The 20,386-nt window shown below is 40.4% G+C and overlaps 1 protein-coding gene across 7 annotated transcripts in view; it reads left to right on the top strand.

Annotated features, from left to right (window-relative positions):
- The window catches only part of CCDC158 (coiled-coil domain containing 158), a 107,159-nt gene that overhangs the window by 41,269 nt on the left and 45,504 nt on the right, over positions 1–20,386 (top strand). For all 7 annotated transcript variants that reach the window (XR_009211710.1, XM_058433688.1, XM_058433683.1 and 4 more), the window contains 4 exons: positions 8,050–8,169; positions 9,940–10,137; positions 11,890–12,372; positions 17,351–17,540. Coding sequence is in view for 6 of the 7 variants with exons in the window: in XM_058433688.1 (XP_058289671.1) it covers positions 8,050–8,169; positions 9,940–10,137; positions 11,890–12,372; positions 17,351–17,540 (991 nt within the window). In the remaining variant the exon portion in view is untranslated. The remainder of the gene's footprint in view (positions 1–8,049; positions 8,170–9,939; positions 10,138–11,889; positions 12,373–17,350; positions 17,541–20,386) is intronic.

Genomic DNA, 20,386 nt, shown 5'->3' on the forward strand with positions numbered 1-20,386 from the left:
CCTAACTCTTAATCATTGTAAAGCTACCAAACTGAATTAACTTTAAGATTAATTAAATGAATTAATTACATAAAAATTAATTAGGAGGATAAGTCTTCATCTCTCATCATCATGTAATTCATTTTAAAACCACATTAATTAATATTTGATATTCTGTTTTTTTTCTTTCACTTTCCATAGCTAAAGAGAAGCTATTCAGTATCATTGTCATCTGTTTATCCAGAGTTTAGGTTTTTGCTCATTTCAGCCATTTGTAAAACAGTAAGACCCTAAAAAACAAAGAAGGAGCTGCCATTAAGAGGAGTGGTGGTCTTCATTCCCTGTGAGAAGGGTGATCACCCAAGGCTGCTTGCCTGGGACAGTCTCGGTTTACACTTGCTAGCCCAGTGTCCTGTTTTATGAATGCTACCTCCCATCTCCATAGTGTCCCCATTCGGAAGTTAAAGTCTATACTTAGTCATCCTACCTATAAGAGACCCTTAGATAGCCATGCAGAAACAATTTACATACAGTTCTGTCACTTGTAGTCAGTTTCTCACACCTTAGCTATTTGGAGCAGTAGGTTAGAAGAAATAGAGTATAAGGAAGCTGCCATACTCCCTTTATAGAATGAAACCAATTCTGTAGGGTAACAGTACATGGAGGAAAGCTCCATATATTGCAGCACGAATTCTTCCAGACATTTGCCCTTCTTTGGGCACCCCTTCATTTTAATTACCTCTATCACTCCAGCTGGCCACAGGAGGGGGCTGTTTCTACTTGGTTCGAGCATGGAAATAAGATACCTCAACCTTTATCAAAGCTAAGATAAAGATGGAATTTAGACGTGACTTTACTAAAGTCTAAGCCATAGAGAGTAACATGAAACTGTATGATCTCAGTTACAGATGTGGGTCCTTTACAGCAGTGTCTTCCAAATATTTTCCATTGCTACTCACAGTAAGAAATATAGTTCATCTTATGATCCAATACACACATGCAACTGAAGCAAGATTCATAAAACAATATTTACTCCTATTACATGTGATGCCAGCTATTTTCTGTTCTCTTCAGATGCTGATTTGAAGCTCACTAAATTGATTTCATAATTTATTGGGGGGTTGCGTTTGAATAACACTGCCTCCTTTTGTAAACCTCTTTGCATAACCCTTAACCTAAATCCTTGTGGCAATGTTCTTTCAGCCAGTGTCATCTCTGAGCAACCTTAAGGGACCTTAGACTGCTTAAAGGGTACACTCAACGTAAGCTTTTCTCTGCCTCTCTGAAGCCTGCTTTTTGTGTTCTAGTTTCTTTTCTCAGGACAAGCTTTTCCCCTGATGATTGATAGCAGGAATGTCCACCCCAGTCTGGGCAGATCAAGCCTATACCAAAAGGTCATGACCACACCCTGCGGACAACAGCAGGAGGGGCTGATTTCAGTGCACCATGGGGTGGGAGGGTGCTTTTTCACTTGGGTCTAGTGGAGGTAGGCACTCTGGCAGAAGTGAGAGCTGACAATCTGACAGTGAGAGAGGAAATAAGAGAGCTGTTGTGTCACAGTCCAATATAATAATGCATATTCATGAATAATCACAAATCATTTTGGAAACATTAAGTACTCATTGTCTATTGACAAACTTTTTGAAAAGCCGCAAAGTACTAAATAAAGCTCAACTCACCTGTGGTTTCTTACATGATTGGTAACTGCTATAGCTTTCCATTATACTGTTGTTTGGAAAAATTATCCTTTCAGAAGCCTCACGCATTGTTTGCTAATTTGCATTTGGTCCAATATATAGTATCATGCTGATTTGGACATATTGGGAAATTTTTTCACAAATACTGAAATATCCATCTAAAATGCATAAAAAGAATTTCTAAGCTTTTATAAGCATTTAAATCTTTGGCATTGTAGAAGCACGAGATCCAGATGAATGACTGCAAGCTTTTTACATGAATGTTTTGGGGTCATATAGGTACAAACATGATATTAGAATCATTCTCTTATTTTGCTCTAATGTAAATAGTGGCTGAGCAAGAATTTTGACAGTCTTAAATAGTAAATAGCTAACGGAAATAAGGAGGGCATATCAGCTTCATTAGTTTTAATAAATCACTGAGATTTATAATACACCACAGTGATCCTAAATAGAGTTGGCACCTAGTTGATGGTTAACTAGACTGTCTTAACAGTAACTCCCTTTGGTTTGGTCAGGGAGCACTGAGAGATTACACTGCCATGTAAATACAGCTAAGTACACTCTGGCCTAAAGTGACATTAATTACATGGTGTAGCTGAGCAAGGAAAATCAAACAAGTTAATAACAAGGATTTCACCTGGGATCATAAAAAATTGTATTGTTATAAAATGTTTTTTTTATAATGAATTGAATATAAAATCTAAAAACACAAATTATTCTGCTTAATTTTTCATTTTCATATGATGACATTGCTAACGCCTACTAAAACCTTAAAATCTATTTTTTCTCTGTTGCTTCAGTGCATATTTCAGTTTATACTATTCAAATAACAAGGAAAAATATCAAAGGAAATAATACATAAAAGCTGTGATTAAAAGGGAGATTCATGGCCAAGTGCAGTGGCTTACACCCATAATCCCAGCACTTTGGAAGGCTGAGACAGGAGGATCACTTGAGCCCAGGAGCTTGAGACAAGCCTGGGCAACATAGTGGGACTCTGTCTCTACACAAATAAAAACAAAAATAATAAGTTAGCTGGGCATGGTAGCGTGTGCCTGTAGCCCTCGCTACTAGAAAGGCTAAGATGGGAGGATAGCTTGAGGCTGGGAGATTGAGGCTGCAGTGAGCCATGATCACACCACTCACTTTAGCCTGGGCAACAGAGTGTGACCCTGTCTCAAAAAAAAAAAAAGTGAGGTTTGTGTGAAAGGAAACAAATAAAGGTGTGTTGATATTAAACATCAACATGTTTTATGAGGGGCAGTATTAGTATTTTCTCCCAAGGTCAGATTTCTTCTTTTTTTTTTTTTTTTGAGATGGAGTCTCGCTCTGTCGCCCAGGCTGGAGTGCAGTGGCGCAATCTCGGCTCACTGCAAGCTCCGCCTCCCGGGTTCACGCCATTCTCCTGCCTCAGCCTCTCTGAGTAGCTGGGACTACAGGCGCCCGCCACCACGCCTGGCTAATTTTTTTGTATTTTTAGTAGAGACAGGGTTTCACCACGGTCTCGATCTCCTGACCTCGTGATCCACCCGCCTCAGCCTCCCAAAGTGCTGGGATTACAAGCGTGAGCCACCGCGCCCAGCCAGATTTCTTCATTTTAAAAAGTGTTTTTATTTTTAAAAATTGATGACATGGCAGGTCTAAACAAAACTTTTCCAACTAGAATGCGTAAATGAAGAGAAAACTTGTTTTGGAAGTTGATATTTCTCTTCAGATTAACACAATTATTTTATGCTGGTGAACATAGAAATTGTACTTCAAAAAAATGTGAGATGTAGCTTTTGTAGCTTACAAAAGTGTTTTACTGTAATGCTGTTTTCTATTTTTCTCTTTCCATTTTAGGAGAACCTCCAGAATTCCCCTTTACGAATTTGGACCAGTAGAAGCTGTCACTATTGGCTCTGTAGATTTGGCTTTACTCTTAACTTTCGCTTTTTGACAACAAAAATATCTCATGATGTTGATTCAACGTTTATTTTTACTACTTTGAAAGCAGTTGGGGCTGAATTTTGTATTTAAAAAGTGATGATTTAGTAGCACTGGCTGGAGCTATATACTGTGCAGGAAGATTCTGTGCAAACCTCTGCATAGTTCTGCCAATGCACCGCCATGCTGGCCTGTAGCATCCCTTATTATGCCATAGCTGTGTCTTTTAGAGCACAGAAAAACAGAAAACACCACCACCAACAGACAAACCAAACCTCGTGTGATTTTATATGATTGGCAATATCTCTAAAATCAATGTGAGATTAGAATGAAATCCCAATACTCATTTATCCAGTGATCCAAACCAAAAAGTGCATTCATAGATGGTGAAAGGGAAAACCGGTGCTACTACGTAAAAGTAAAAGAAAAAGAAAAAATCTTTAATACATCTCAGATGTCAGTATTTGTTCTGGATATTTTATTTTATTTTATTTTATTTATTTATTTTATGTTATTTTATTTTATGTTATTTTATTTTATTTTTTGAGACGGAGTCTTGCTCTGTCGCCCAGGCTGGAGTGCAGTGGCACAATCTCGGCTCACTGCAAGCTCCGCCTCCCGAGTTCATGCCGTTCTCCTGCCTCAGCCTCTCCAAGTAGCTGGGACTACAGGCGCCCGCCACCACGCCCGGCTAATTTTTTTGTATTTTTTAGTAGAGACGGGGTTTCACCATGGTCTCGATCTCCTGACCTCGTGATCAGCCCGCCTCGGCCTCCCAAAGTGCTGGGATTACAAGCGTGAGCCACTGTGCCCGGCTATTCTGGATATTTTAAAAGGCTTTTCTTTATAGTGTTTTTTACAGCTGTTTATATCAACTCAGCTGCTACTTCAATGGTTTTCCCTTTCACTCTCTATTTATCTTTTTGATTAATATAAATGTTTTTACTCTAAAAAGTGAAAGGTAAAAGGAGACCTATAGCAGCTGAGTCAGTACTGACAACTACAAAACAAATGTTCCTGCAGGGGGCTGGAGGAACTTCTTATACTTAATAAACAGATGGAAAGATAAGACTTGGCTCGTTTCTTTTTCTTTCTTTTTTTAATTTGGTCTCATGTCAAGTTTGATGTTATGAAATGATTATCCAGAATTTTTTTTTTAAGTGAAAGCAGACAAAAGAGAAAATCTTAATTTAAGCTTTTAAAGCATATATACAAATTATTTTCTTTGCTCAAGGATAGAAATGGTTTATGCCAGGCTAGGAGTAGAAAACATTTATTTTAATCGTATGATTAATTCAAATTGGAAATGTTCTTGTTAAATTTATAGCTCAAAAGACAGGTGGAAAATAAATTGTTTCAGCTTTATTAATACTGTTCTCGTGGAAAAAAGTATTAGAATTGAAAGGAACATGAGAGATCATCTAGAATACTCTTTCCAATTACAGGTGAAAAAAATGGAAACACAGAGAAGTTATGTAACAGAAACTAGACAAGAACCTAAAGTGTTTGGCTCTTTGCCTGATCATACTGCTTCTCGGATCGTGTTCATGTACCCATTCCTTGCCAGGCAAACATGATAACTGTGTAACAGTAAAGCTTGTGGTTCTTCCCCTTACTTAGTAAATACTCTGAAGTACTTACTAAGTGTGTACTGATTTAGTCTATCCTGATAATAATAAAAGTGAAGAGATTTTATCAATTGATATTGTTCATTCATTTTTCTTAGAAAGTAACCTGTGTTACAGAGCTTGAATTTTTGTGGGACTTTTTCATTTCTTTTCCTGTATATGCCCCCAAAGGAGCACAAGAAGTACTTTTTTGTTTTTTTTTAAGAGAGTGTCTAACTCTGTTGCCAAGGCTGGAGTGCAGTGACACAATCATGACTCATTACAGCTTCAAACTCCCAGGCTCAAGCTATCCTCCCAGCTCAGCCTCCTGACTAGCCAAAACTACAGGCATGCACCACCATGCCAGGCTAATTTTATTTTTATTTTCGTAGAGATGGGGTCTCACTATGCTGCCCAGGCTAGTCTCGAACTCCTGGCCTCAAGTGATCCTCCCACCTCAGCCTCCTGGAAAGTACTTCTTTATTAGATTATTAGAGTCTAGGAATACATTTTAGACAGTAATCTAATATTTTATGTGTACTTAATTCTTGTGAAATACTTTGTATACATAGGATGCAGCCAGATACAAAGTCAGTTTAGGAATATAGCCAATATAAATATTAAAGTCTATACTCTGATTTCTGTAGGTAAATGGGAAACTGATAGTCCTATATTAGTACTTTCTTAGTCATATATGTATATGTGGGTATATATATAACTTCTATTATTTATGATTATTATTAAAGAGAGACGTGTATATGTATGTATAGATAATATAATTCAATATGTGTGGAATAAGTGAAGATCTTTAAAAATAAATAATAAATAGTAAAACTAGAAAGTTCTCAAGAAAAAGTTAGTCATATGTTCTCTAGTTAAGAAAGTTTTATCATAGTACATCATCCAAACCAGGTTTTATTATTGACAGTAGATTGGAAACCTACTAAATAGACACCTTAAAGGTAAGAAGGAATATGTAGCATTTATGCAGACATGAAAGATTCCCTATTACTAGAAAGTAGATGATAAAATAGTAATGTGGATACCTAGTTAAAGTTAAGATATTACCATATAACTAAGTATCAACATGTTCTCATTGTTTTAATATCTTATTATTGAAGTTATGATATTGTGTGGCTCAGCTAAAATCTAAACCCTTAGTCTCCACAGTCTGAGATCCTAGCCTCTTAGCATACGCTGAACCTAGACATAAAGAACTATAGAGGCCGGGTGCGGTGGCTCACGCCTATAATCCCAGCACTTTGGGAGGCCGAGGCTGGTGGATCACCTGAGGTCAGGAGTTTCAGACCAGCCTGGCCAACATGGCGAAACCCCATCTCTACTAAAAATACAAAAATTAGCTGGGCGTGGTGGTGGGCACCTGTAATCCCAGCTACTTGGGAGGCTGAGGCAGAAGAATCATTTGAACCCGGGAGGCGGATGTTGCAGTGAGCCGAGATGGTGCCATTGCACTCCAGCCTGGGCAACAGGGTGAGATTCCATCTCAAAAAAAAAAAGAACTATAGAAATGCTATGCTATTAACAGTGATGCACTTTATGGCACGTGTCATAGAAATGCATAGTCAAACAGATCAAACAGCTGCCTTGTCAGAATAAAATGCACTTTAACATCCTCTAAAATTGGTACTTTTATTCCCATTTTATATTAATAGTTTAACAAAATGAGGGTTAGAATGGTGACATAAATTGTCCAACTGTAAATATAAATACATATAAATTCATCCTTTAAAAAAGTAGTGGCTATAAAATAATGACAATAGCTAATAACTTGCTACCATTCATTCTTTTATATTCGATGCCTTTTATTACCAAACCTTTGATACTCTGAAGCAAAATAGCTCTTCTAAGTATAATACAGTTCATTTATGTAGGCGCTGCAGCATGTTATTTATGCCATATCAAGCTTCCTTTTTTTGAAACAGTTTTGTTCTGTCACCCAGGCTGGAGTGCATGGCCACAATCATGGCTCACTGCAGCCTTAACCACCCAGGCTCAAGCAGTCCTCCCACTTCAGCCTCCCAAGTAGCTGGGACCCCAGGTGTGCACCACCATGCCCAGCTAACCTTTAAAAAAATATTTTTTGTAGAGATGGGGTCTCCCTATGTTGCCTAGGTTGGTCTTGAATTCCTGGGCTCAAGGGATCCTCCTGCCTTGGCCTCCCAACGGATTACAGGCATGGGCCACTGTGCCAACCCTCAAGCTTTCTTAAATACCAAATTATAGAACATGTCTTCACAGAAGATAAATCTTGAATAGTATGAAAACAGGAGACAGATGTATTACAGGCAATTCCCAAAGTCAACAGTACTAAGTATTTCATTTTGTCTAATTTCCCTGGCTAAATTCAACATAGATTTTCTTTAAAAAAACTTTACAAGACCCATCACAATACACTTTTTTTTTTTTTTTTTTTTGAGATATAGTTTCACTTTTGTCACCCAGGCTGAAGTGCAATGGCACGATCTTGACTCACTGCAACCTCCGCCTCCCGGGTTCAAGCGATTCTCTTGTCTCAGCCTCCCAAGTAGCTGGGATTACAGGTGCCCACCACCACGCCTGGCTAATTTCTGTATTTTTAGTAGAGACGGGGTTTTACCATGTTGGCCAGGCTGGTCTCAAAATCCTGACCTCAGGTGATCCACCCGCCTTGGCCTCCCAAAGTGCTGGGATTACAGGCGTGAGCCAGTGCACCCGGCCTCACAATAAACTTTTATTTTTGTTCTCAAAATAATACCATTTGTTTTCCAAAGTCTATATTTATTTTATATTACCCACTGTCATAATCAGACACTGTTCAATTTGTACTTTCCTTTCAGACAGAAGAGCTGGAAAAGCAGTTAGTCCTTGCCAACTCAGAGCTAACTGAAGCCCGGACAGAGCGTGATCAATTCAGTCAGGAATCTGGAAATTTAGATGATCAACTTCAAAAGCTGTTGGTAAGATTATGTTTCAAAATATGAATAAGACTAATTCTGGGAAGTTTTTCACCGAAATGTATCACAAAACTTGTTTCCTTTATAAAATTACAAATTTACAAAATATTTGTGCATACATGCAATAGATTATTTTAGACACAATTCAAGTTTTGCATATAAAATATGATATTCTATATACTTTTTTCTTAAGCAGAGCTATTACAGTATTAGGTGAAGGAGATCTTGACATAGCCATAGTCTTTCAAGTAGATACTATATTCCCTTAAATTGAAGTAGTGTTACACGTTCATTTTAAGGCCAAATAACATTCAAAACACATACAAATTGCGAATATAGAAATTTGGAATGGATGGTTAGGTGAAGTTGTTTTAAAAGAAAAGGACAGTATGATTGTGCTCATAATGAAGCAACTCTGTCCTCTGTTAGAGGAGCTACAGGATGAGAAATTTAGGAAAGGAAATGTTTGGAATCCCCCTTTGTGGTATTAGTGGTATAACAGAATAAATTTCTCGGCTTACCAAACTCCATTCCAGGGAATGGTGCTCTTTGCTGGTAAAGCCATCCTTTGCAGGCTGACAAGGGTTTGATGAGCTGAGGTAAGGATAGAACTGAGAGCTGTGTAGAGAAGCTCTTAACCTTGGCATAATTCTTCAGTTCTTTACCTAACATTTGCATGTTTTTCAGTATTCTCCTGTATAATTTGAAAATCTTGGAGACTGAATGTCTGAAAGATCCTCAAACCTAGCCTCCCTTTTCATTCTTACCATCACCACCCCTCGTTCAACCCCTCATTGCTCATTGCCTGAAGCATGGCAGTCTTCTTTCTGATGTTCCCAACTCCAGTTTTTCTCCTCTTCACTACTTCCTGTAAAGGGCTGCCGCATACATCTCTCTAAAATACAGCTCCGATGATGTCACTCTTCAACTCAAAATTACTTTCTCTGTAAAGTCAGACACCCTCCCTTTCAGTACTGTTCATGATCCATCACCCTGCTAACCTTTCCAATCCTTTCTCTCTACCTGGACCCAGTGCACCAAGCAAACACACAGGCCCCTTTCCTTTCGCTTCTTCCTAATCTCTGCATCTTCAGATCTAGCTCAAATACTATCCTGAAGCATTTTGATCCCTTTAGTGAGATTCTGTCTGCTATTCCTTATCTTTAGCCCTTTAATGAAAAACCACTTCCAGTTACTTATGTCTGTGTCTTAACTTTCTCTTGGATCTTACGTCATTTGAGTGTAGGTATATCTTTCTTTTTACTACTCTGACTAGAGTTTTTGCTCCTATTCAACACTATGTATTTTTTAAGTGACTGAAAAGGGAGGTAATTCTATTCACAGCCCAGATGCTACTCCAATTCCAGTACCAGCCACTATTCTGCCATTTCTCCTTTACTTATCATTTTTCCTTTATGCTTTTGAGCATTTCTTTATTATAGGAGCATACTTGGTGTGAGGCATAATGTCTTTCTTAGAAAATGCAAGACTTAAAAACAGGATGACTTTTAAAATCTACTGTATTTTCCTTTTCATTGTATATTATTTGAGGTCTAGTCCCTCGAGATAGACTTGTAATGCTAGAGATTTTAAGCAAAATGTTAACTTATTTTTCTTGGAAATAATTGCTGTTAAGCCGTTAAAAAGGAATCAGATTCCAAAATCAAAGGTGTCTGAAATCACATAAAAACTCCAAATATGATATAAAGACAATATGTTTTATCTTAATTATTTAATAGCAGGGAGGAAAAAAGCATTCCTCTCTTTTTTTAGGCTGATCTACACAAAAGGGAGAAGGAGCTGAGTCTGGAGAAGGAGCAGAATAAGCGACTGTGGGACCGAGACACAGGCAACAGCATCACCATTGACCACCTGCGGCGGGAACTGGACGACCGGAACATGGAGGTGCAGCGCCTGGAAGCCCTGCTCAAGGCCTTGAAGAGCGAGTGTCAGGGCCAGATGGAGCGGCAGGTCAGCGCCTGCATAGGCTGTGCCATCGCCAAACAGTCTCCTCTGGGGGAAATATATATTTTATGTCTAAATAGAGCTTTTTATTTTGAACATATATGGACCTAAAATGGCTCCTAAAATAAAGCTATGGATTCTGTGAGCAATTTATGAAAACCTGATACTTATTTTTTGTTTCATTTTTTGTTTATTTATTTATTTATTTTTAGATGGCATCTCCCTCTGTGACCCAGGCTGGAGTGCAGTGGCGCGATCTCGGCTCACTGCAACCTCCACCTCCCGGGTTCAAGCAATTCTCCTACCTCAGCCTCCCAAGTAGCTGGGATTGCAAGCACGTGCCACCATGCCCAGCTAACTTTTTGTATTTTTAGTAGAGATGGGGTTTCACCATGTTAGCCAGGATGGTCTCGATCTCCTGGCCTCGTGATCTGCCCACCTCAGCCTCCCAAAGTGCTGGGATTACAGGCGTGAGCCACTGCGCCTGGCCTACATATATATATATATATGGTTATATATATATATATATGGTTATATATATATATGGTTATATATATATATGGTTATATATATATATATGGTTATATATATATATGGTTATATATATATATAACCACTAATTAAACTAAATATGTCAAGCTTTATCTCACTTGTACATTGTTGAAAAACTAAATTCCTATCCAACTGCCTTTTCACTTATACCTAAAAATTGGTAACCTAATAATTGCTTATTTCTGCTGCAGAGAAGCATCAAATTATTGGGCAGCCTGAGGAGCAACAGGGTTGAAGGTTTCCAACAAATTTTTTTGCTTTATTTTTCTCCCAAAAGAGACTTGCCTCTCTTTCCCCGAGCCTCAGCACTGATTGAGACTGATGAGTGCATTCCATTCTGGTGCACCCACCAATAGCAAAACGTAGACTGCCTTCTTAATAGCAGTGTACTTTCTGTGCTAGGAAGACATGGTTCTAATGCCAGTTACTGCCACAGGGACATAAAAAGCATCCCACAAAAGTGTAAGCTTCTCAGAATGTGAAAGCAAACCAAGGGACTGGTCTTGGCTTAGACCCAGGCAAAGCCATTAACCTACTCTCTGGCTTAACCTGGGCAAGAAGAAAGATGAAAGGACCAACTGGAAGTTAGAATTTTCAGCTTTTCCAAACAAGGATCAGAGAATATGAATGTGTGTGTGGATAAAAGCCATTATTCATTTTTTTCCTCAGAGGTAGAATTAAAGGTAAAGTTGGAGGGAAATTAAAAATAAGGGGTAGTTATTGTAAATTCCACCACCCTTCCCCCCATTGCCAGGGTTATCTTAATCTAAATCAGTACAGAAAACATCCACAGAGGAAACTTCCCAAGACTGCACTCTAGAACACCATTGTGGAGGAGCTTTATTATTTAATTAAGCCCTCTCCACCCTGGTCTAATTAGCATGTCAGTCTTACATATGTTATAAGAGCTAGAGTTCTGACAGCAAAATGATTGAGTTAATTTAACTAGACATGGCTGGGTACAGTGGCTCATCCCTGAAATCCCAGCACTTTGGGAGGCCAAAGCAGGAGACCACTTAAGGCTGGGAATTTGAGAAGACCAACCTGGGGAACATAGTGAGACCCCCATCTCTTAAAAAAAAAAAAAAGATCTTACTAAACATTGCCTAATTCATGATTTCATGCTTTTAAGTTAACTTGTATCTCTTGAGGTTGCCTATACCTATCCTCCCAAATCTATGAAATTCTCTTTTCTTTAACAATCAGGTGGCAGCAATTCAAGGAAAGAATGAAAGTCTAGAAAAAGTATCCTCCTTGACTGCTGAGCTTGAATCCACCAAAGAGATGCTGTGCAAAGTAGTAGAAGAGTTGACAGCCAAGAAAATGACTCTGGAGAGCTCAGAGAGGGCAATATCGGACCTGACAACTTCTCTCCAGGAAAAAGAGAGAGCCATCGAGGCTAACAATGCAGAGATCACAAAGCTCCGCTCCCAGGTGAACTTGAAGTTGCAGGAGCTGCAACACTCGAAAAATGAAGGGGATCATCTCAGAAATGTGCAGACAGAATGCGAGGCCCTCAAGCTGCAGATGACAGAGAAGGACAAGGTGATCAAGATTCTGCGACAGCAGATTGAGAACATGACGCAGCTGGTGGGCCAGCATGGACAAACTGCTGGAGCTATGCAAGTAGAAAAAGCTCAACTGGAGAAAGAAATTAATGATAGGCAGATGGAACTAAAGGAACTTAAGGTCTGTAGAGTTTTTTTGTGGTTTAACTTCTGAAATATCATTTCTCTTTGACCAGGTATGACCTGTACTGAAAAGTGGTTCTTGGTATCTGTGGACACTCTGAAACTGTTGGAAGGTGTTTGTTTCTATGTGCATATGTGTGTTTTTGTGAGAAAGGATAAATACTTTTATCAGATTACAGAAGGAATGGATGACTCGAAAATGGCTCAAAATCATGGGTATAAAAAAAAAAGATCAGAAAATCTATGAAGTCTTTCCTGATACCACAGGAAAGTATTTTCTCCCTCTTCAGATAGACCTAAATTTGAACCCCGTCTCTCAATACTTAGAGTGAAACATTGGACTGTTTGCTGAATCTTGGCTTTGATATCGATAAACAAAACCAAACTAAAAAGTAAACAAAACAAAAAACTCCCAACAACCTGTTGGGTTACTGTGAGGCTTAAATCAGAAAGTATATATCAAGGAATGAGCCTATTAATAGTTTCTGGCTATTTAATAATTTAAAATTTAAATAACTTAATAATTTAAAATTTAATAAATATTAGTTTCTTTCCCCTGTTTTGGTCTCCTTCTGAACTTTCTCATACTTTATTTGTACCTGTTAAAACCTGGTTCACATTCTATATTGCTGTGTGTGTGTGTGTGTGTGTCTGTGTGAGTGTGTTTATGTAGCAGTGTCTCCTTTTCCCCACAAGATTGTAGACTTCTTCAACCAGGGTACACATCTTATTAGTCTTTGTACCTCCTGCCCCATATTTTTGTGCCTTGCACCCAGAAGTTGCTCGATAAATACTTATCAAAATTTAACACGATTTAATGGTTTTTTTTAAAAAATTGATTTCATAGGATTTATGTCACCTTTATCTCTGACTTGGTGAGTAGCAGGAGACAAATCACTTATACTGTAGATGCTTCAGTTTCCTCCTTCTAAAAATAGGGCCAGCAATAGATAATTATCCATCTTATGGAAATAAACAAGTTCATTGCATTAAAAAAATAGAATTTTCTATTGCTTAAGTTTTTAACTGATTATATACATTTTTAAATGGCCAAACTCACCATGAAAAGGGACATAGAAAGGATTCTTAATGGCCAGCCCTAAAATGAAATCCTTAGAACAGGTGTGATGCAGGGCAGAGCACATCAGAGGAGAAAGTATGGTTGTTCTACCTTGCTTAGGAAGATCACTAGTGGATTGCTAGTGTATTAAGGTTCTAAACAGGAGAATCCCACTCTTATACTCTAAAACTTAAATCAATTTAATCCTCACAAAACCTTGTGAGGGAGGCACTATTATTATCCCATTTTACAGCTGAGGAAACTGAGACACAGAGAGTTTAACTTGCTGGAGAGCAGCACTACCTTGTGGTTTCAACTTAGGCAGCCTAAGTAGATGTTACTGTGCAGTGGTTCTCAGTGAGAACCGGAATCGCCTGGAGGGCTTTTTAAAGCACAGACTGCTGGCCTGCTCCCAGAGTTTCTGATTCAGTAGGTCTAGGATGGGGTGTGAGATTTGGTGTTTCTGAACAAGTTGCCAGATGATGTGGATACTGCTGGTCCTGAGAGCATCCAGGATCTGTGTTAGTGCCTCAAAGGAATGTGGAGCTCATGACTAGAGAGCCAGTGAAAGCTTCAGAGAGAGCTGGGAACCTGAAATGGGCAAAAACTAGACAAAGAGAAGGAAGGATGGCGTTCCAAGCCCGGGGAGAAGCCTACTCTGTTATTTAGCCTAGAGATGGTGTGGGAGACATTAAAGGTTTAGGGGTAGGAAGGAGGGGGTAGCATGAAGAAGACAGTGTTGGAAGTGGATTAATCTGGCATCAGTATGCAGAAGTGGCTTGGAGAGAGTAAAACTAATTTTCAGTTCCTAAATATGGAGCTGGAGCAGCTTCAGGGAATAATTTCCTAGGTAATTAGAGTTTCACACAGACACAAAGAACGTATGTTTAAAACTCAAGTCCTAATGCCACATCCACTTCCCTCTGTGATCTGGTAAGAAAAAAAGGTGGGGGAATCGTAGCTGTAGAAGTTATGGTTTCTTTCCTGGTTTCTGTCACCTCTTCAGAGTGGGTGCTGCACACATTGACAGCAGAGAAGCAGAGTGACTTTTATTTCAATAACTGTGGGTCCCCAGAGCTACACCTTTCTTAAAAACAAATAAATAATAAGACCAAGAAAGGACTGAATTCTATTAGCTGGCCTCAAGAGGTGGAGCACGAGCAGCACTCGTCCTGTGTGTGTTGTGATGCCTCAGTTTGTCCCAGGGAAAGCCCTCCCCATCCCTTACTGCATGAGGCCAGCTGGATTTAGTGTGACAGTTGCCAGGAGTGGCTAGGCAGAGATCAGACAGCCCAGATTAGGGCCTTTACTGCCCAAACCCATCACAGGCGGGCAGTGAAACAAGCCTGGAGCTCCCCACCAATCCTTTTTGAACAGCCAGAAGCTTGTCATGTGGCTGTATTTCAGATGTATCATTGGTCTCCGCAGTTAAACTGCTGCTATAGCAGTCAAATTGCATCTGCCAGGATACTAAGACCAGTAGGGGGATAATTTGGGGAAACAATCTGATGACCAAAGAAAGTCAATACTGTTTTCAAATGTCACTTATTTGGAAGGATCTAGGTCAGTTCTGTCCACCAGAAATACAGTGTAAGTGACATATATAATTTTAAGTTTTCTAGTAGACACTTAAAAAGAAATGTGAAATTAATTTTAATAACATTTTATTTAACTCATATTCAAAATATAGTGTTTTTAATATTATAATCAATACAACAGATCACCAAGACGTTTTATATTCTATTCTTATACAAAGACTTTGAAATCTGGTGTGTATTTCACACTTACAGCACGTAACTTAGATCGGCCACATTCCAGGTGCTCCAGAGTCATCTGCAGGTATTGTGTTAGACAACACAGACCTACACCCTGGTAAGAGAGGGGTCCTCCTAGGAAGCCTTACCAACACAGATAGAGACCAGTTAGGAAGCACTGTGGCAATCCATATGCGAAGTGATGGCAGTCCAGACCTGGAGGTTGGGCAGGATTTGGTCAACAGCTGGGTATGAGGGGTGAGGGACAGGGAAAGACATGGTGACTTTATGAGTTCAAACTTAGACTGGCAACATGGTAGTGCCTCTAACAGAGAAGAGTCAGAAAGGATTGTAGGGGAAAGCCCTCTGTGAAGAAGGAATAGGAATGTTTGGGTCAGAGTTTGCAGAAGCATGCCATGCTGGGGGTTTCTGACAGTTAGTTGGAAACGCCGATTTAGAGTTGCCATATTCACATTCCCTACTCTAGTCAAAGGACCAGATACTTTCACCACCACAAACCACCCCAGTCTAAGCTCCCACCTCTCTCGTTTGCTCTTCCAGTTGCCTTCTCACTGGTCTCCATGCTTCTCCCCCTACCCCCACGCCAGCCACTGTTTTCCTTCATACTAAAGCCAGAGTTGTATTTTTAAATTGTTACACTACATCACTCTCATACTCAAAACTGTCCAATGACTTCTTGACTCACTCACAATGCATGCTCAAGTTCTTACATTGCCTCTGAGCAACCTGATCATTCCCTTGGCCCCCCTCTGACTTCATCTCCTGCTTACCCCAAGCTCACTTCACTCCAGCCCTACTGATGTCCCTGCTGTTCCCCAGACATGTTACCTGTACCCAGAGCTCTTCCCAGACTGTCCGTGTGGCTTGTCCTTATGCTCCTTGAGCATAAGGAGCATCTGCTTAGATGTTACGTCATCAGAGAGGCCTTTCCTTTCCAACTGTGGCAGGGTCTCCAAGACCGACCCCAGGTTTGATGATTCCCTAGGAGGACTCGCCAGACTCAGCATATAATCATACACAAGGCTAGAATTTATTACAGTGAAAGGATACAAAGCAAAATCAGCAAAAGGAAAAGGCACATGGGGCAAAATCCAGAGAAAGCCAGGCATGAGCCTCCAAGAGCCCTGTCCTAGTAGAGTTATGCAAGACATGCTTACTTCCTACTCCACCCCCTGCCCCAGCAAGACACTGTGACAACACCTGTCAAGTGTTGCTAACCAGAGAAGCTCATTAAAGCCTCAGTGCCCGGGTTTTTATATTGGAGATTGGTCCCATAGGCCCCTCTACCTGGCAGGTATCCAGATTCCAGGCTCCCAGAAGGAAAGCAGGGGTTCAGCATAAACACATTGTTTGCACAAACAGTTTAGGCACACTGAGCCACTCTTATTAGGGTGGTGGGAACCCTCCCAAAATCCAAGTTCCCAGACGACAGTCAAGGGCCAACTTTGTAAGCTGGCCTTTCGAGGAGAGCACCCAAACCTGCTATGTGAACTCTTTCTACACACCAGCTTACCTCAAGTAGCAACCCCTCCCTTGCATTCATTCTGTACCCCTCACCTGCTTTTATTATTATTCTTGCCACTCCTCTTACCTGACATATTAAATATTTGTTTGTTTTCTTCTCTTCTTACTAGAGGAGGACATGAAGACATTGTTTTGTTTATTGCTATCCGGGGCCAGGACTAGGGTGAGGTAAGTGAGGTGCCCAGGTTGGAGGCCCTCACCTAGCTGCCTCACTTGCATTACCCTAGTCATAGCCCTGCTTCTATATCCCTTGCGTGTAAAATAGTTCCTGCCACAAAGAAGGTTCTTAATATGTATTTTTTGAATGAATGGAGATAGAATAGGAATAATAAAGGGTTGTTGCAAGCAATACCAGGAATTGACATCTAAGCTTAAAAGAAAGTGAAATATTTTTCCCACTTTCTATTGATGCTTTATAATAAAATACAAATTTAGTGTCCTGAGAAGTAATGAAAAGATAATAAATATAGATGGAATACAGATAGGAGGCAGAAAAGGATATTAAGTAGGAGACTATTGTCAGATTTTAGGACTGTGTTAGCAGCTATCAATTATAACTATACATGTGCATATTTTTTACTTCTATATCTATCCTTTGTATTTATCCATATATTTAGATTTTAAAAGATAAAAAAGATGCAAAGATCCGGGAGCTTGAGGCCAGAGTGAGTGATTTGGAGCTGGAAAAGGCGAAGCTGGTGAATGCAGGCTCTGAGTGGCTCCGTGCAGTGAAGGACATCAAACAAGAGAGAGATCAATTATTAAATGAGGTGAAAACAAGTAGGAATGAATTAAACAATCTTTCAGGTATGTTGCCTCAGTGCAAATCCTACTAAAAAATAAGAGTCTTAGCAGTGAAGCCAATGTAGACCCTAGCACAATTGCAAAAGAAGGGTGTCTCACTCACATGACAAACATGAATAGTTATGCTGCCCCCATGGAGTTATTCATAGCATGAAATCTCATAGTTCTCAAGAAGAGTTCCCACATCTTACACTTACTGACCTTAACTTTAGTCAGCCCTCAGTGTACTGGAAATTCTGTACTGAATTTCCAAGAGAAGTGTGAGGTATCCCGAGCCCAGGCTTCCAAAAGGAAAACAGGTGTTCACATAAATCACATTGTCTGCACAGTTTTGTGTTTATGAAAGTGGAAACCTGGAGTTCTTTGAGTCAAATAGCTTGATTAGAAGTTTACTAATGAAGTGACATGTGAAAATAGACATGTAAATTTATTGAAAGGAAAAATCCATGGACTTACATTAAACAGTGAAACACTCCAGTTTATGGTTGGTATGTATATTAGTCCCTTCTTGCATTGCTGTAAAGAACTACCTCAGACTGGGTAATTTATTTTATTTATTTATTTTTGAGATGGAGTCTCACTCTGTCGCCCAGGCTGGAGGCATGATCTCAGTCACTGCAAGCTCCGCCTCCCGGGTTCACGCCATTCTCCTGCCTCAGCCTCCCGAGTAGCTGGGACTACAGGCGCCCACCACCACGCCTGGCTAATTTTTTGTATTTTTAGTAGAGATAGGGTTTCACTGTGTTAGCCAGGATGGTCTCGATCTCCTGACCTTGTGATCCACCTGCCTCAGCCTCCCATAGTGCTGGGATTAGAGGCATAAGCCAGCCCACCCAGCCCAGACTGGATAATTGATAAAGAAAAGAGGTTTAATTGACTCACAGTTCTGCAGGCTGTACAGGAAGCATGGCTTGGAGGCCTCAGGAAACTTAAAATCGTGGAAGATGAAGGAGAAGCAAGCACATATTCACATGGCAGCGGGAGAGAGAGAGACAGAGAGAGAGAGAGCACACAAAGGGGGAGGTGCTACACACTTTCAAACAACCAGATCTCATGAGAACTCACTCACTGTCATGAGAACAGCAAAGGGGAAATCCACCCCCATGATCCAGTCACCTTCCACAAGGCCCCTCCTCCAACACTGGGAATTACAACAGGACATGAGATTTGAGTCGGGACACTGAGCCAAACCATATCATTCTGCCCCTGGGCCCTCCCAAATCTCATGTCCTTCTTACATTTCAAAACACAATCATGCCTTCCCAATAGTCCCCCAAAGTCTTAACTCATTCCAGCATTAACTCAAAAGTCCAAGTCCAAAGTCTCATCTGAGACAAGGCAAATCACTTCTACCTATGAGCCTGTAAAATAAAAAACAAGTTAGTTACTTCCAAGATACATTGAGGGTACAGGCATTGGGTAGATGTTCCTGTTCCAAAAGAGATAAATTGGCCAAAACAAAGGGGCTACAGGGCCCATGCAAGTCTGAAACCCAGCAGGGCCGTCATTAAATTTCTAAGCTTTGAAATAATCTCCTTTGACTTCATGTCTCACATTCAGGTCATACTGATGTAAGGGGTGGGCTTCCAAAACCTTGGGCAGCTCTGCCTCTGTGACTCTGCAGGGTACAGCCCCCATGGCTGCTTTCTTGGGCTGGCACTGAGTGCCTATGACTTTTCCAGGCACACAGTGCAAGCTGTCAGTGGATCTACCATTCTGGGGTCTGGAGGACAGTGGCCCTCTTCTCACAGCTCCACTGGGCAGTGCTCCAGTGCAGACCCTGTGTGGGGGCCCCAACCTCACATTTCCCCTCTGCACTACCCTAGTAGAGGTTCTCCATGAGGGCTCTGCTCCTGCAGCAGACTTCTGCCTGGACATCCAGGCATTTCCATATATCCTCTGAAATCTAGGTGGAGGCTCCCAAGCCTCAATTCTTGCCCTCTGTGCACCCACAGCCCCAACACCACATGGAAGCTGCCAAGGCTTGGGGCTTGCACTCTCTGAAGCAACAGCCCGAGCTATACCTTGGCCCCTGTTAACCACAGTTGGAACTGGAGCAGCTGAAATGTAGGGCACCATGTCCCAAGGCTGCACAGTGCAGCAGGGTTCTGGATCTGGCCCAATAAACCATTTTTCCCTTCTAGGCCTCCAGACCAGTGAGGGGAGTGGCTTCTGAGAAGGTCTCTGAAATGACCTGGAGGCATTTTCCCCATTGTCTTTGCTATGAAAATTTGGCTCCTCTTATCTTACGCAAATTTCTGCAGCCTTGAATTTCTCCCCAGAAAAATGGATTTTTCTTTTCAACTGCATGGTTGGGATGCAAATTTTCCAAACTTTTATGCTCTACTTCCCTTTTAAATATAAATTTTAGCTTCAGGTTATTTCATTTTTAATGCAAATGAGCATAGGCTTTTAGGAGCAGCCAGGCCACATCTTGAACACTTTGCTGCTTAGAAATTTCTTCTGCTAGATACCCTAAATCATCTCTCTCAAGTTCAAAGTTCCACAGATTCCTAGAGCAGGGGCACAATGCTGCCAGTCTCTTTGCTAAAGCATAGCAAGAATGATCTCTACTTCATTTCCCAGTAAGTTCCTCATCTCCATCTGAGACTTCTTCAGCCTGGACTTCATTGTTCATATCACTGTCAGCATTTTGGTCACAACAATTTAACAAGTTTCTAGGAAATTCCAAACTTTCCCACATCTTCCTGTCTTCTTCTGATCTCTCCAAACTGTTACAACCTGTATCTGTTACCCACTTGCAAAGCTGCTTTCATATTTTCAGGTATCTGTAGAGCAGTATCCTACCTCTGTGGTACCATTTTTCTGTATTAGTTCATTTTTGCATT

This window comes from Hylobates moloch, unplaced genomic scaffold, assembly GCF_009828535.3.
Source record: "Hylobates moloch isolate HMO894 unplaced genomic scaffold, HMol_V3 SCAFFOLD_2, whole genome shotgun sequence".
In the NCBI taxonomy this organism is placed as follows: domain Eukaryota; kingdom Metazoa; phylum Chordata; class Mammalia; order Primates; family Hylobatidae; genus Hylobates; species Hylobates moloch.